At 46.6% G+C, this 16,196-nt stretch overlaps 1 protein-coding gene across 1 annotated transcript in view; it reads right to left on the bottom strand.

Moving 5' to 3' along the window:
- The window catches only part of LOC139669559 (voltage-dependent L-type calcium channel subunit alpha-1C), a 412,800-nt gene that overhangs the window by 18,183 nt on the left and 378,421 nt on the right, over nucleotides 1-16,196 (bottom strand). The window contains exons 30-37 of the mRNA XM_071550062.1: nucleotides 16,144-16,176; nucleotides 13,085-13,213; nucleotides 9,021-9,086; nucleotides 6,167-6,258; nucleotides 5,207-5,372; nucleotides 4,200-4,327; nucleotides 2,462-2,558; nucleotides 116-218 (exon numbers count right to left, since the gene is read on the bottom strand). Coding sequence (XP_071406163.1) covers nucleotides 116-218; nucleotides 2,462-2,558; nucleotides 4,200-4,327; nucleotides 5,207-5,372; nucleotides 6,167-6,258; nucleotides 9,021-9,086; nucleotides 13,085-13,213; nucleotides 16,144-16,176 — 814 coding nt within the window. The remainder of the gene's footprint in view (nucleotides 1-115; nucleotides 219-2,461; nucleotides 2,559-4,199; nucleotides 4,328-5,206; nucleotides 5,373-6,166; nucleotides 6,259-9,020; nucleotides 9,087-13,084; nucleotides 13,214-16,143; nucleotides 16,177-16,196) is intronic.

Raw genomic sequence — 16,196 nt, 5'->3', positions numbered from 1 at the left:
CGTGTGCTGCAGACGAGTAATTTGGATCATTTTGCACAAGATGTCCTTATTGGTTTATTCCAATGTGAACATTGCTCAGCTACCTCTGTACCCTTGCAGTCAGCAAGCTTCTTACCTTCTGTCTTGATCCTCAGTGCTGTTCTGACCAAAGCAAAGAGAGTGGCATTGAACATGACAGTCCCATCGCTGTTCAGTGGCATATTCATGGAGACAAGGCGCTGTGGAATAAAGAGAAGAGAGAGGACAATCCTACTGCCAACACATGAACTGAAGCATGCTCTTCCATGTGTACTCATGACACCCTCCAGACCTGCCACCCCTCCTTGTATGTGAGCATCCATGGCCTGTGGATTTAGTTAGATAATGAGGAAAGTACTTGTCATATGCACCAACTGTGTGCAGTTTTGGGCACCAGATATTAAGCTATTAGAGAGTGTCCAAAGGAGGGCAATGAAGATGGTGAAGGGTCTAGAGGGGAAGCTGCAGGAGGAGCAGCTGAGGTCACTTGGTTTGTTCACCCTGGAGAAGAGGAGACTGAGGGGAGACCTCATTGCAGTTACAGCTTCCTTGTGAAGGGAAGTGGAGGGACAGGCACTGATCTCCTCCATGTGGTGACCAGTGACAGGACTCGAGGGAATGGCCTGAAGTTGTGTCAGGGGAGGTTTAGGTTGGATATTAGGAAAAGGTTCTTCACTCAGAGGATGTTTGGGCACTGGAACAGGCTCTCCAGGGAAGTGGTCACAGGACCAAGCCTGACAGAGGTCAAGAAATGTCTGGACAATGGGCTCTTAGGCCCATGGTGTGTCTCTTGGGGTTGTCCTGTGCAGGGACAGGAGTTGGACTTTGATGATCCATCTAACTCAGGATGTTCTATGATATTACGATTCCACTGGTGGTCCCAACCATGGTGTGTTTGCTCTGGGATCTCTCTTTCTTTATTACTCTGTTTTCTTCATTGTGGCTATCATTTTCTCATCTTTTTTTTCCCCAGTGGGCACTTGCTGACAGTGTATTACATGGACAGTGATTTTTTTCAAAACTTTTGGGTTTTTTTCCTATCAGAAGCAAATTAATTACCTCATACTTCATGAGGGACTTAGAAACTCGCCTGCATTAAAGCTCTGCCTACTGCAAATGTATATACACAGTGAGACAGAATCTTTCTTTTGGGTGACAGGCTTGAAGAAAAGGGATTAGCTGAACCTAAAAGCTGGTCTGCTTTATCGAATTATTCCCCATCTCCCTTTTAAAACAAGGCTATGTCTTCCCACAGTAATTCTGTAAAGTCATGTAGGACAGAGAGTGAGTGCTGAGTACTGTTGCAGCTGCAGGGTGAACTTCAGAGAGACAACATGTATCTGAGACAGATGTCACAGAGTCACCAGATTTTGTCCCAGGAGGTAAGAGACACTGAAGACTTGAACTGAACTCTTATGCTTTCAGGAACTTAGTTTTGAGCTTGGTCTTTTTTACAAGTTTAATGCAACAGGTCTGGTTCAGAACCAAATTGAAGGAAAGAGTATCATCCCCCCTCTCTATGACTGCAGTCACAGCCTTTGGAGTTTGAACCAGATTGAGGCAAGAAGGAATAGCTAGATGGCAGACTGAAAGGGATCAGCAGTAGGCCACTGGAGTCTTCTATTTCTGTGTACAGGCTCCAGGGTTTCTATCTTATTCCGAGACTGATGCAAAAAGACAACTACAAGTGTCACATACAAACTCTGTGACTTGCAAGGAGATGAACAAAGAACTTAAGTGAAGGAAGCACAGAGGTTATAAGCATGTAATTATTCACTAGAGAGAGTCCTTTTGCATAGCTGGAGTCTCACAACCTAAGAAATGAGAGAGAGATTTTCATGGAAAATCTGTCCCTGCCCTTTGTGTATTTTAATAACATGATCACCTCGCTCTTTATTATTTGTCAGTTATTTAAGTGGGAATGAATGAGAGAAACATTAGATTTTTAGTGCACTGCTTAGTCCAAAGTAAAACCTTAGAGATATTTTTCACTTGACATATGCCTTAATCTATCTCAGGATCTGTATTTAATATTACAAGCAGGTGTGTGGCTCTTGGTACTTGAGAGCTGTAGTTAGCATGGATGCACTCGCCTCTCCATAGAGGGCTGGCAAGGTGCTGATGCCCCTGATTAGTGCCAGGGACCCTCCAGCCCTCAGCTGGGTGGCTCCAACCCAGAGGAGCTGGTGAGTGCTGCAGGACAGCCAGACATGTGCTGTTGCCAGCTCTGTCTGGCAGGCAGTGAGCTGGAAGGTGTCTGGTCAGTGTAGCAGGATCAGCTGGAAAATACCACTGTGGAAGGTGTCCCTGCCCACAGCATATGGGTTGGAATTAGGTGATCTTTAAGGTGCTTTTCAACCCAAACCATTCTATGATTGCATGACTGAATCCATGATTTAGCTGCTGTGAACCACAGCCTTCCCTGAGCCGCAGCATGCCTTACTTTGCAAGCCACACGGTGAGGGCAGAGCTTCCCAAAGCCTAGGGGGGGCTGAATCCGCCGGAGCAGCGTCACCACATCCAAGTGTTTGATCCGTCCCCTAAAGAAGAAGGTACAGTGAGGGTTGCATCCTGACCATGGGGTGACCTGCTGGTCCACCTGCAGCATGCAGATGCAGATGGAGATGCCCCTGAGATCTCTCCAGTCCCATGCTGTTGCTCCCTGGTAGCCCAGGCAGCACTTAAAGCATTATATCAGGCCTCTTGCATTTGTTGCATTCCTCAGGATTTGCCCAGCACTCTAGTAGTATAACTGCTACTATTTCAGAAAACTCAACTGTCAGTCAACAGAAAACTCAACAAGTCAGTATGTGCAAGAATTGACCTCAGTGTTTGAACTTTGCAGTTTCTTAGTGCACAAAGGGTGAGTTTGGGGTTATCCCCGACCACTGACCTGCTCAAAATAAATATCTGCTTATTTACCCACTTGGGGCTATAGGAAGCACAGAGGTGCAAAGAGTCTTTTTTCTTCCTTGTGCTTTACCTCCCAGATAAATAGCCCCAAGCCTTTTGATACTTGTTTATGCCTTGGGCTGTCACTAGAGCCAGCACAGAACAAAGTGCTGAACTTCCTCCACAGTAGCAGTTGGGTTTCTCTTAAGTTCTGTAAATGCCATTTCAAAAGAAGAATTCTCTCATGGAGGGGGGAAAGCTACGAGAGGCAGAGGTGGGGCATGGGACATGGATGGTGAAGAGGAATAAAAGAGCTTCCTCATTTATAGATAGGGAGGAACAGCCTGTCATTGAGCTGAGTGGTTATCTATTATAAGGCTTCAGCCACTGTGGTCTTGCCTCCACACAAGCACAAATAGTAGCATCTGTTTTGTTAACAAACAGTATCTTTGTCAGAATTCTGTGCTTATTCCCCATCCATAATAAAAGCCCCCCAAGAAGTCACCATGGATGAGAAGAAGTGTTTAAATTCACGTCTCATTCTTATAATGTGACACAACCTCACATATGGCAGAACCTGAAACCGAATTAATCTTGACACTATGCCTCCTAAAGAGATCTGTTTTTAGTTTACACCAAAATCTCTTTCCACAGTTTTTGCATTATGAAGGGGACTTTGCAATTACAATTGTCAGCTGTGCTGTAATGCCACAGAGATCTAAATGCACTTTAAGCCTAAGCATGTGTCAAACAGAGCATATAATACTGAATGTCAGGTAAGCCCTCATGTGAGTTGTTCTAGTGTAACTTTAAATCCCTGCAAGTCTGCTGATGTGAATAACCCTGCAGATGCTGTGAGTGTACAGGTTGTGATTGGCCTATACGAGAAAATGGAGATCTGAGCACAGCAGCTCTACTCTGAGTAGAAAGTCAAGCAGAAGAGTCAATATCCCAAAACACATGCAACAATAAACCAACCCTCTAATCTCCTTCTCTCAGTCTCCTGCTGCCCCTTCCTAACCAGTCTGCATCTCCCTCCTGACTGAAAGTGAAGCAATGTCCTGCCAAGTAACAGTGCAGCCTACATGCTGAGATTTTTGTGACTATCCTTACACTCCAGGATTACAAATTAACCAGCAGTATCTTGGGGAGATATCTATTTTAGGAGTTTTGCAAAAAACAGGTGTTCCTGCAGGAGGAACATGGCACTTACTGCACTGGGTTTAGAGAACAGAAAATAATAGGCCTGCTCTCCTGAGGAGCTCTGATAGCCAGGCTGGGTTACTTACTTAGCTTCAGGGTCATACTCTGCCCAGATCCTTTTAAACTCATCCAGGTGGTGTGGTCCTAAAATGGACCAGTCCCGTGTCAGGTAATCAAAGTTATCCATTATAACAGCTACAAAAAGATTGATGATCTGCAAATAAGGACAGAGATGATGTGATGAATGAGGCAAGTAACAGCAGATTTTACTGGGTTCTCCACTTAAGGTCTGGATTTGGACTCATAAAACTAGGAAGCTCTGGGGGGTAGATTCTCTGTTCCCCCATACCAGCTCGCCATTTTAAATGGGAAAAGCCCAGATGTGGAATATTCTTAGCTGGTTACGTTTTTCCCTTCCCTACTGAATGGATGAGGCACAGTTTGCCAAATGCTTAGACATGCTGTGGTGGCTTTTTATTAACCTGTGCCTTTGCCTGACATAATGGGGTGGGAGAACCTGGGATTTATCTTTGATAGGCAGTGGGGCTGAGATGAAAGTCCCTTCCTCTGGCCCAAGACCAAAACTTTTAAAATGTTGCTGCTGTTCACTGGGAGAGTTTTGGGCACTGATGCCAGCTGCAGAGCATGTGCTGTCGCTCTGAGCAATGCCGCATTGCCAACACTGAGCAGATGCAAGTGGGATATGTGTATTCTCACAGTCATTGCTGCTGGCAGGGGAGAAAAAACTTGCTCAGCAGCCAGAAGGAAGGTAGGATGGAAGGTGGGAAGTGTGGCTGAGGCATTGCTAGCCTCAGCACAGCCCACAACACACTAATTTGGTTTTCTCATTGAGTGGGAGGGGAGGAAGAGTGCTCCTTTGCTGTGCACAAAGGATTGGGATTGGAGCAGAGCATCCCCCAGAGCTGGTGGGAGGCAGAAAGGGGTGTTGTCACTGAAAGGGTGCTGCTGGGAAAGACCCTATGGGGAGATTTCCTCTCTTTGAGATCATTCTTTTCCTGTGGAGTGCTGATGTCTGGGGAAGCAGAGGCTCAGTCTGTCAGAGGGAAGGTTTTGGTTGCTGGGGTGGACTCACCAGGAAGGCACAGAGCATGTAGAAGCTGATGAAATAGAAGACAGCAAAGCTGCTGCCACAGGAGTGATCAGCTTCGGTGGAGTTGGCCGGCTCTGACTCTGGGTCACACTTCTTGTCTGGGAGACATGCCAGCATGATTTCCTGCCAGGCCTCACCAGTGGCACACCTGGGCATGGCAAAGGGCAAGGAAAACAGCAGTGACCTTTGATGTGAGAGAGACTGGCACAATAGCAACCTATTCCTGCTCCCATGAACATTACTGAGAATTTTGTCACTGAGGTCAATGAAGAGCAAGTTAGGCTGATGGCTAGGCTTTGGCACACTGACATACCCTGCTCCTCTGTTCAGTTTTGTTGCCATCATCAGTCCTCATTTCTGACTGGCTTTGGCTTAGTGTGAGCACAGGTTTCTCATGCTCCAACCAGACAGTCATTGAGATGTGTGTGACATAGCTATGGACTGCATGCAAAAAGGCCTTCAAAATGAAGACAGTGAGTTGAATTTGTACTAACTTCCCACCCCTTCAGCATCCCTCCCTGACCACAGTAGAGCTGGCCTCAGCTGGAGCAGGATGATGTGCTAAGCTGAGCTGTGCATGGCCATGCCTAAGCAGGAGTCCCTCATGTTTCTTTCCCTGCTAGACTTCACAATGGCTAAATTTGAAGAGAAGACGTTTCAGATGTGTATCGGCATTTGAGAGCACTGAAAACCAGCTACCTCCCTTCTGAGTAGGAGGACTTGGCTCCCTCCCCAGCACAAGAGCTGGCCAGTGTCAGCTGGTGGGGTACAAGGCTTAAGACTGGCCGTTCCATCTGACATAACTCCCAGGCTCCCCTGCTAAAGGACAATGTGTTTCTATGCACCTTGTGAGCATGACATGGAAGAAGGAGACAAGCTGTGTCTGAGAGCAGAGGAATTGTGCTCCCAGATTGACACAATCCAGGGCTGTCATACACCCACCTGAAAAGCAGCAGCACTGCCTGGGGGAAGGTCTGGAAGTTGTTGTTGCGGTTGATTTCTGTGGTATCGTTCAGCGCAATTTTACCAAACACCTGGCAGAAAGCAGAGGTCTTTTCAGATTAGACCTACAAAATCCCCCAACCTCTTGTCACTTATAGCTCTTGGCCTCACTCTGACTCTGATATTTAAAGGAATCTGCTCTTCTATTAAAGAACTGTTCCCATGTGTCTTTCTTTTTTGTTGTTGCTTTTCCGGCTTGTTCTTTATCACCAGAAAAGCACTAATTTTGTAACAAGAGGCATCTTAAGTTAAAGCAAGACATCCTTCCTTATTCATACACTGTGAATACACGATATGGGGAGGCCCAGCTGAAAGAAATCAGTAACACAGAAGAAAAGGCTCTTTCCATCATTGCTTATCTGTCTTCATTGGGAGAAAACAATAGCAAAAGACCAGCAGCTACAAAGCCTTGAACTTCCAACTCTGTGGGGTGCCTTGGATCTTCCCAAAACAAGGTAAAGTACATCACCTTCGGTCTGGAGATTGTCAGAATGCCTGCCCTTGTGATAATCATGCTTGTCACCAGCAGGTGTTTCAGGGGTCCTCCCAGAATGCAGCAGCATGAAAATGATGACTAGATTTGCCCAGACAAGGATTACAGATTCCTCTCGTGCCACCACCACACCAACCAGTTCATCCACTCATGGCATGAAGGCTGCAACCATCAGCAAAGCTTTTTAGGGTGCTGTCCTCAGATGTGAAGTCCCAGTGCAGGAGAGTTTCAGGCTTCTTTGAAAAAAATCTTAGGTTTGGTACTTTTGGGCAGTGGGACCGAGAGCTTAACAAACCTCACCTGGCAGAAAGGTTTCTGCACAGCATAGTCAGGACTATTTATTCCCCATTTCAAGCAAACATAAGCAAGGGAGCTTCCCATTCTGGAAGGCTGATCTTCCTTTCAGTGCTGCAGCTTCCCTCTCACATGAGGTACTAGTGGCAGCTGCTGTCAGTGCTTTGCATTAGGTGCTGAGGAGGAGCTATAGGTAGAGATTCCTCTTATGGCCTCTCCAGTCTGTGCCTCTTGGGCCATCATATGAGTGGCTTCATCCATCAGCATCAACTTGGATTTTTTCCACTTGAGCACATTGGGTAGTGAGGCTTGAATGTTGTTACGCTCCAAGTCATGGCAGCAGCTGAGATAAAGTGGTAGGTCTCCTTTATGTGGGAAATTCTGATATTTTCATCAGATCTGGTACAACTAGTCTTTCATGGTAGTGATTTAATGGAGTGGGGAATGATTTTCTTTCTTACATGTTCCTTTGAGTGAGGGAACTCTATGTGTCAGCAGGTTCAAAAGAGCAGCACACAAAATGTCTGAGATGCCATTTGGACAAAAAGTGATGGTAACAGGTCTGTGGGCTCTCAGCAAAGAGAGAAAATGAGAAAAGTTGTATTCTCTTGGAAGACAGGAGGGCAGGAAGTGATCTAGTAATCTAGATCAATGTGAAAGGCTGTTGAGATGATTTAAACACAGGCTTGAATGCAAGCCAAAGTTTAAATAGATAACTTAGAACTAGCCGACAGAAAAAGGAATAGAAATACAGAACAAAGTATCTAGGCCTGGCAGTGCCCTGATCATTATAGACCCTGTCTGCATGGGTGCTTGGAAGCCACTTTTAAGGCTTTGTATTGTGACATAACACTAGCTTAATACTCTGAAGTGATTTTCTATATAGCACAGGTAATTCTGTGAGATCTTGGCCATTTGAGCTGGTTAGGTATTAAAGGTAAAATTGGCAAGCTTACAGTATGAGCCTAGTAGACTAAATGACAGCTGTAATTACTGGGGCCACTGAGATAACCTGTGATATTTCAAGAAAATATTAGTTTTATTTTTCAAAGTGGAGCATGGTAGATGGAGTCTGAAAACATGTCATTATAATAACAGGAAACAAATTAAAATGGGGTCACAGAGGTCAGATGAATTTAATTACAAATTCTGTTGGCATTGTGAAACCAAGAATCCTGTCATGTTTGAAGACCTCTGGAAGCAATTATGCCATGCCTTTCTGTACTGTGGTCTCTGGTCCCAGATGGCTGACTTGCCTGAGAACTTTGATTAACACTGAATGGAAAGTGAAGCTTAGCTTGAAGAGCAGCACAGCAGATGAGGCTGAGACTGTCACAGACTGTACCTATATCACATGCTTTCTTCAATGGTCTGTATGTAACATCAGTTCCTTGCACAGGTGAGTGCTCACGATAGTTCCAAGTTCATTCTGCAAACTGAATAAGATGTTGTATTGATGTAGCTTCCTGAAGAACTGGCACAAACTCAGTGTTGGTATGTTGGGTCTGATTCCATATTTACCTTCACGGATATAGATCAAAAGCTGCTCTTTACAACTCAGTGGAAATTACACCAGTGTGAAAGTGATGGGAGAGAAAAATTGTGTTTTTTTAGTGCAGCATAGCCATAAACCCACTGGAAAAACTACTTTGAACCAACAAGTGAGGCAGTAAATCACCTTTGTGGGTATTCCTTTGAGACTGTGGAGAGCAGGCATGGTCCTTTCACTGTTTGCATATTGCATTCTGCCGTTGAATGGGTCTCACTATTTTTATTTGTTTGGGGTTTTTTTGTTGTGTTTGTTTGTTTTGGAGTGTTTTGTGCTCCTGTTGGAAGAGCATAGGCAGATGATGTCTTCCAACCAAAGCCAGCTGCCATTTTACCTTACTGGGTGAAAACATTCTTCTAAGCCCCTACAACCACACATTGATCTAGTTACTCTCTAAGTCAGTTCCCAAGGTCTAACAGGAGAAGACAGACACAGTTGAGTTCTTTTAAGCATCTTACCTGCATCCCAATCACAGCGTAGATGAAGAACAACATCACTATTAAAAGAGCCACATAGGGGAGAGCCTAAAAAATGAAAGAAAGAGAGCACTGTGTCTCCACCGAGGCCGGCACACTGGAGCCTGGTTCATGCTCCTGGCTTTGGGAATCCGGTCAGAGGCTGTGGAGTCTGTAATTTGGGCAGGTGGCCACTAGATGCCTCTACAGGCCCATATTTGGGTGCCCTCCCCGCCACCACGCTGCTGCCACCCAGCTCAGGCAGGCTCCGGCTCCGCTCCCACTCGCGATGCTGGAGCTGCGCTGCCTTCGCGTCAGCCCTGCCCTTGACGGAGCCAGGAAAGCGAGGGCAAAACCAGTGTCTGCAGCTGCTTACCAGGAGGAGAAAGCTCTCATAGCCAGCATTATCCTGGCACTGAAAGCAATGTGATTTTTTTCCTGGATCCAGTCTGGTGAAATAAAAAGCACAACAGCTGCTGTAATCCAAATTCAAGGGTTCCGCTACAATGGCTGGTGCCATCCTAAATACCTAAAGCAGCATCACCATCTTCCCTGCTCAGAGCTAGGTGTCCCTGATGGTGTCTGCAATGCGCTAAGTGTCTGTGATCAGCTGCTGAAGAGGAAATGCAGCGTCCTGACAGGCAGAGCTGTCTCCTAAGGAAGAGACCAGAGCATCAGCAAAGTGTTGAGTGCTACCGGTTTCCTCCCCCGCGAACAGGAATGAAGGGCACAGTTTGGGACCTCGCAAGGCTCAGGCTTTTGAGGAGGAATTTTCTACTCTCTTGCTTTTGAAATATGTAGTGCTCAGACCAGGCATTTCCAGACCTTACTTCTGAGGCAATGGGTGAACATGTTCATCCTGAAAATGTGAGCACAGTCCCTGATACGGACTTTTAACACCCAATGTCACAGAATATAATGAGACTACAACATTATTAGAGAGCTGGAGCACCTTTCTATTATAGAGGCAGGCTGAGAGAGTTGGGGTTGTTAAGCCTGGAGAAGAGATGGCTCCTTAGAGCACCTTCCAGTACCTAAAGGGGGCCTACAGTAAAGCCATAGAGAGGCTTTTTTTCCAAGGGCATGGAGTGATAGAACAAGGGGTAATGGATTTGAACTGGAAGAGGACAGGTTTAGATTAAATATTAGGAAGAAGTTCTTTACTGTGTGGGTGGTGAAACATTAACAGATTGCCCAGAGTTGTGCATGCATATTCTGTGATTCTGTCATCCCTGGCACTGCTCAGGGCCAGGTTGGATGGGGCTTTGAGCAACCTGGTCTAGTGGAAGGTATCCCTGACCATGACAGTGGGGTTGGAACTAGATGATCATTAAGGTCTCTTCCAACCCAAGTCCTTTTGTGATCCTAAATTCAACATAGCTAAGTCCCATAGGAAGAATCTAGGAACAATTTTCACTGGCCACCATGGAGATTTGACTAAGGTCATCATAAATCATATCAAAGACATCTGAATATTAAACCAGGAAAAACTGAAAACCTTTAGACAATGCCTGTAATCATCATCTTGAGGCTTGGGGCGGATTCCTCTGTGCTTTACGGGGTCAGACAAATCTGTATGGTTACCCCACAGTGTCTCTGGAGAGACAACAGCTCAGAATTGGGCTCCTAACATTTTGCAGTGATGTAGTTGCGACTTGATACACACAAAATATAAGAGCTCCTGGGATAGTGTCCAGATGGGATCCGAGGTGTATAACCATAACAGTCCTGTGTTTTAAATGGGATGGGAAAATGTCTTCTCCCCTGGCCATCTGGCCCTCCATGTTCCTTCATGTTCTTCTGCTCAGCCCACTCCTTTCCACTAATGCACCTTCCTCCTGATCTCTGTCCATTGTTCCCCTTGGCTCCTTCAGCTCCCCACCTCCCATATTGTGCTCTTTGGGCTCTATCCTCCTCTGTCTCTCTCTGTCTCTGTGTCTGTCTCTGTCCTTCCCTGGCTTTCCCCCTTTGTCCTTGTGATTCCCATGGCCTTGCCGTGCCCTCAGCACCCCTCTCACTTCCTCCTCCTCCCACTCACCAGCCTGAGCTCTGTTGCTGTCTCTGCAGACGGAAAGCCTGCTGAGCATTTTCCCACCACATGCTCCTCTGACCAGTGCCCCACCTTGTATGTCAGCACTTTGTGCCATGCCCAGGGCACATGGCAGTGACGATGGGATTTAACTCCAGCATAACTTCAGCACAAGCTCATTGCTTATTAGTCTGCCCCGTGTGAGCAGAGACGCTTCCTGGAAGCATGTGGGGACACACAGAAGAGCCTGTGCCAAATTCTGCAGGGATCCCACATTCTGACAGTGGGAGTGGCTGAAATAAGAACGGCACAGTGGCTATTCTTAGCTACCAAAGGAGCCTCCCGGTAGTTGCAAGAGGAGGAGCTTGGAGCAGAGAATACCATGTTATAAATGGCTAAAGGCTTTCCAGGGAAAAGGCACTTGCTTGCAATGATATTTTTTAAACTTTTCTCTTTTTTCCCCTCCCCTGCTGGGGAAGATCCCTCCCTTCATGCTTTCTCCCACCACCCTACAACCTTGCCTAAAAGTGACTCTCAAATCAAAGAGGTCTGAAGGTCACTGAAGAGAAGTACCAGGCACTCCTTTTCCCATCCATCTCATCCCCATGCCAAGAGCCATGGCAAGCTGAGCTCAGGGTAAGAGTGAACTATTGCTAAAGAGGCTGGAGGGGCACAGGGGCAAAGAGAGGAGAAGCAGGAACTGGAAAGTGTGATTGTCCCCTGCATCAAGAATAACTGAGCTGTGCCAAGGGAATTTCATTCCTGTGCATGCAGACAAAATGGTTCCCACTGGAGCTGCTCAAATAACAACCTCAAAGTTAGCAACCAAGCAATGGAAAAAGTCTCTTGTGGTATGGATGTGTCAGAAAACTGCTGTGCAATATTAGATCCTCTGGCAGTCAAGGAGTGTGCAAAATGAGAGTCCTTTGCATAAGGCTGGTGGTCTGGCTATTGAGACCACGAAGAGCTGGACTGGAAAAAGTCCAGGCTGATCCCTGGTGTACACAAGTGCTACTTCTGCTGACAGAAGTTGCAGTGGTTGCAGGCTTTGATCCCAGATTGTGTTGTTACTGGTGAGGTTTAAGTTTTAAAGTGTGGATGAGCTCTTTTTCCATTAGAGTCAATACAAATGCTATCAACCACTGAGGGCATTAGACTGAGGGATATATAGCTGCTGTTTCATGACTTGTGTGTTGCACAAGTTACTCTTTCAGGCTTTTGTCCAATGGTGTGTTTTGCATCTTTTCTCATCTTTAGTCTACCATTTGTATTTCTGTGCTGTCATTCCCTGATACTTCTTTTGGATATACCCCAGCTAATATCCAGGTTGTGCTGGTCCAGCCAATCCAGGTCAAGTACTTTTAAAATGCAGGAGTATGCTGTGCTTCATCCTTATCATTTTACTATATGTGGCTAAATTTTTTCCTAGCAAATAGCTGTGGTGTTTCTTTCCCCACAAAGGTGATGATTCTTATCCAGTCTGGTCTCCTTCACCTCCCTCTATCTACTCTGATACTTTATCTACCACTGAAATGCAACCTGTCTCCAGGGGCAAAAGCAGCAGCAATTTAATAAGTTGGCATTGTGTGGGGCCAAAAAGGTGAATTCTTCCTGGATGAAAGTATGGAGGCCACACACCTCTAATACTCATTGGAAATCCTCAAAACAAGGCTTAAAGGAAGCTTAATAAGACCCAGGCCTTCCCCATAGCTGTGTATTTCAGTTAAAGCAACATATATAAAATACAGCTCTAATAGAAAAAAAAAAAGAGGAGATTGAAGGGTTACAGACAGGCAGTAATTGAGTTGAACTGAACTATCAAGGCTGTTCAGGAAGGTCTCAAGCAATTACTCATGCTTTAAAGATGAAACTCTTACGCAGGCAAGTCATTCCCTGTGAGTCCCATTTGCTTGACTCTCATCTGTGCCATATGTCCCTGCCTTTGAGCTCAGGCACTTGGGTGAAACCCCTCCACGAGAGGACACCAAGGGGAAGTAAAAAGGAGTTAGGTCTAACTTAGAGATAAGTGAAGGAATACCTGGAAGGACTTGATGAAGGTCCAAAGCAGTGTCCGGATGCCCTCCCCTCGGCTCAGGAGCTTCACGAGACGCATCACGCGGAAGAGTCGGAAGAAGGTGATTGAGATGCGAGAGTTTTCCTCTGCATTCTGGAACCCATTGGCACAGAGGCAGGAGTTACAACAGCACGAGAGGAATGGGGGCCCTGGGCCACAGAGGACGCTACGTTGAGAGTTCACTGCACTGTTCCTTGTCCTGGTACTGCTCCATGGGCTTCCAGTGTCCTGGCGCCCAGGGATGGGCTGAGGCCGGGCAAGCCTGCCCTGTCTCCCATGGTGGTGAGGCTACTCTACAGGGGCTTTCAAGGACATCAGCCTCTCCCTTCAGGTTGCCTGGCCTTTTGGGTAAACTCCTCCAGTACATCTCCACCTTACTTTGAAAAGAGGCAATTCCCCTTTGACATTGCACTGGAGGAGAAAGATGCTTTCTCTTTTGACCTGTCTCGAGTGTTTTACCCCAGTGACAGCCTTAGCCAGCAGTGCTGGTGAATCTGGTATTGGGCACCAGCCATGTGCTGCTTGCTTTACTGGGAAATGGCAGCAAGTCCCAGGTTTGCTCCAGGGTGCCAAACCCCACTGGGGTATGGTGTGTGCCCAGCTGCTGTGGCACCCCTGCCAGCCTGGCTGTCCCTGTGCTGCTCTGGGCATGCTGCTGGGGCTGGGCTGGGATCGCTCACTCCACTGCCCTGTGTTCAGGTCTTCTGCATTTCTCATGACCCCTTTGTATTTCCCACAGTCTGCACACTGACTTCTGCTTTTTTAAAAACATTTTATTTTGGCTTCACTGCTACCGTTTCAGCGTGCAGTATTTTAAAATAGTCTTCTTCTGGCCTGTTTTTTTTTCTCACAGCATCTGCTTTGTCCCTAAGCATTTTCCCCTGGGGTTGTAACCATCTCTGACGTTCCTCAGCCTTCACATGTATGAAGGCAACATCCATCTGAGGGCTGCTGCAGCAGCAGGCTCACCTGGCCTTGGCAGAGGACCTGCTGCCTAGCTCAAGGGCACAGCAAATGCCATGTTTCCCAGTTTCTTAACCCTCTAAAATACTGTGTGAAGCCTGCAGAGCTGGTGGCTTCCGGTAGCAGCACTGTGGGAATGTGACCTCCTGTCAGAGGGGGAGATAACACCATCACCCTGCCACTTGACCTGCTGTGGAGCAAAGTGCGTGGAAACCCCTTCTCTGTCCCCGCCCAGGCTGAAAGGCCCGCAATTTGAGTCTAAACACCATCAAAAAAGCAACATTTAGGAGGAAGAAACAGTGCAGATCCCCCCTGCTGTTAACTACTCACCACTGTGTAAACCAAGAGAGAACAGACCCTTTGGATTTCCTGTCACTGGGCAGTGAAAACAGCAGCTGCTTGCCTGTCTGCTCCTGATAAAACCTAAGTCACAGGAACAACCCAGATGGATGTTTCTGGGATTAAATGTCCAGATGGAGACGTGTACCTGTGCACTGTGTGTGCTCCTGTTTCCACCCCGGATGTGCAGATTGATGCTGAGCTCTGTCTGTGTCCCAGCTCCTGTGGGGCAGCCACAGGGACAAGCAGGGGCCGGAGCTGTGTGTGAACCCTGCTCGCAACAGAGAGCTCAGCACCACATGCAGCCAGACAGGGTTGCACCCCAGATGCACCTTGTCTCTCTGTCTATCCATCACCAGTGGATATTTGGGTAGCTTCCTCCAGTCTGTAGCAAAGGCTGACGCTCGCTGCCCGTGGAGTAAACAGGTGTAAAAGGTTAGAGGAACAGGCTGTGTCAAGGAAAAGCCTGAGTGTTCCCTACATTTCACATCATTCCTGTTTTATTACTTAGCAGACTGTGGCCTTCAGTGATTCAGAGGGAGTTGCTCTGAGGTGAAGGACTGAATGTGGCCTCCAAAAAATCAAAAATCATGGCATTCAATACTCTCAGCACTACAGTCCCTGAGGACCAACTCTAAGGTCAGACACCTCTCCCAGCCCTACTGAAGTGCTATGGCCATCCCTTCACTTTCTCTAAGAAGTAAGTCAAATTCCAATACTATGTTAAAGAGAGTTGAAGTTCAAATTTAAAAGTTGTGCAGACAGCAATACTGCTGTGGCTGTGACCAAAAAAGAAGTGTTTTCTCATTCTACCTGCTACTCCTCCTATTATCTTGTCCCTTTGGGTGGCAGCAAGTTGGGACATGGGTCTGAACAGAGGTTTTAGCATTCTCTTATCCTTTCTTGCTGAGAGGAGGCAGGTGCTCTAAGCAGAAAATGATTCCTGTCCCTAGCACTCTGGAGCAGGAAAAGTCTAAGCAGCAGATAAAACAGAACAAATTCCTCCCTGACGCAAATCTGCAATTTACTGGCATCAAACCACTTAGCCCAAAGCTCGGTGATGCCTCAGAAGATTATAGTCATTTTAAGACTAGGTGGTTACAGATTAGCTGTTGCTTGAGTAGCCTTGCTTGCTTCCTCCTGGCTTTCATCCAGCTTTTTGAAGGCATATCCTTGCCAGAGGAGACAAGTTCTGCAAAGTGGCAATCAAGATGCTGGAATTATTGCAACTCCGTTGGGGTAGTGTGGGAACTGCCTTGCACGTTAAGGCAGTGGAGTTTTGTGTGCATAACTTACTCTTTTTTTGGGCAAGGTTCAAACTCAAATGTTAAAGTGAATCACCTCATTGAAGAGGAACTTCAGAGTCCCAATCCTTTCTTGTCCAGAGGGCTGGACATGAACTCACATTGCAAACTCATTCAATGTCACACTGATAGAAATCTTACCAGGTCCAGTTCTCTCTTGGTGGTTCATTAGAAGGCAGAACAACAGTTAACTTGACCAAAAGGAAAGCTCAGGATGCACAAGAAATACACATGTGCAGCATATTCACAGCTCATGTGAACACCAGACTCACAGCAATACACGACATGGCAGCTTCATGCACAAATAACTAGGCTGGGCTTGGAGAGAGAACTTGTGATCACGGAGAAGAGAAAAAAGGAGTGTGTTAGAAAGAGTGTCACAGAAGCTGGGAGGGTGGTCTGTATTTTCAGTCTTACCATAGAGGAAGAGCATTGGGTATGTTCAGCTGGCTTTAAAGAAAGGCAGACAG

This window comes from Pithys albifrons, chromosome 3 (genome assembly GCF_047495875.1).
Source record: "Pithys albifrons albifrons isolate INPA30051 chromosome 3, PitAlb_v1, whole genome shotgun sequence".
In the NCBI taxonomy this organism is placed as follows: domain Eukaryota; kingdom Metazoa; phylum Chordata; class Aves; order Passeriformes; family Thamnophilidae; genus Pithys; species Pithys albifrons.
Note: the sequence above shows the minus strand (reverse complement) of the source record. Positions and strands in the feature narration are given on the sequence as shown.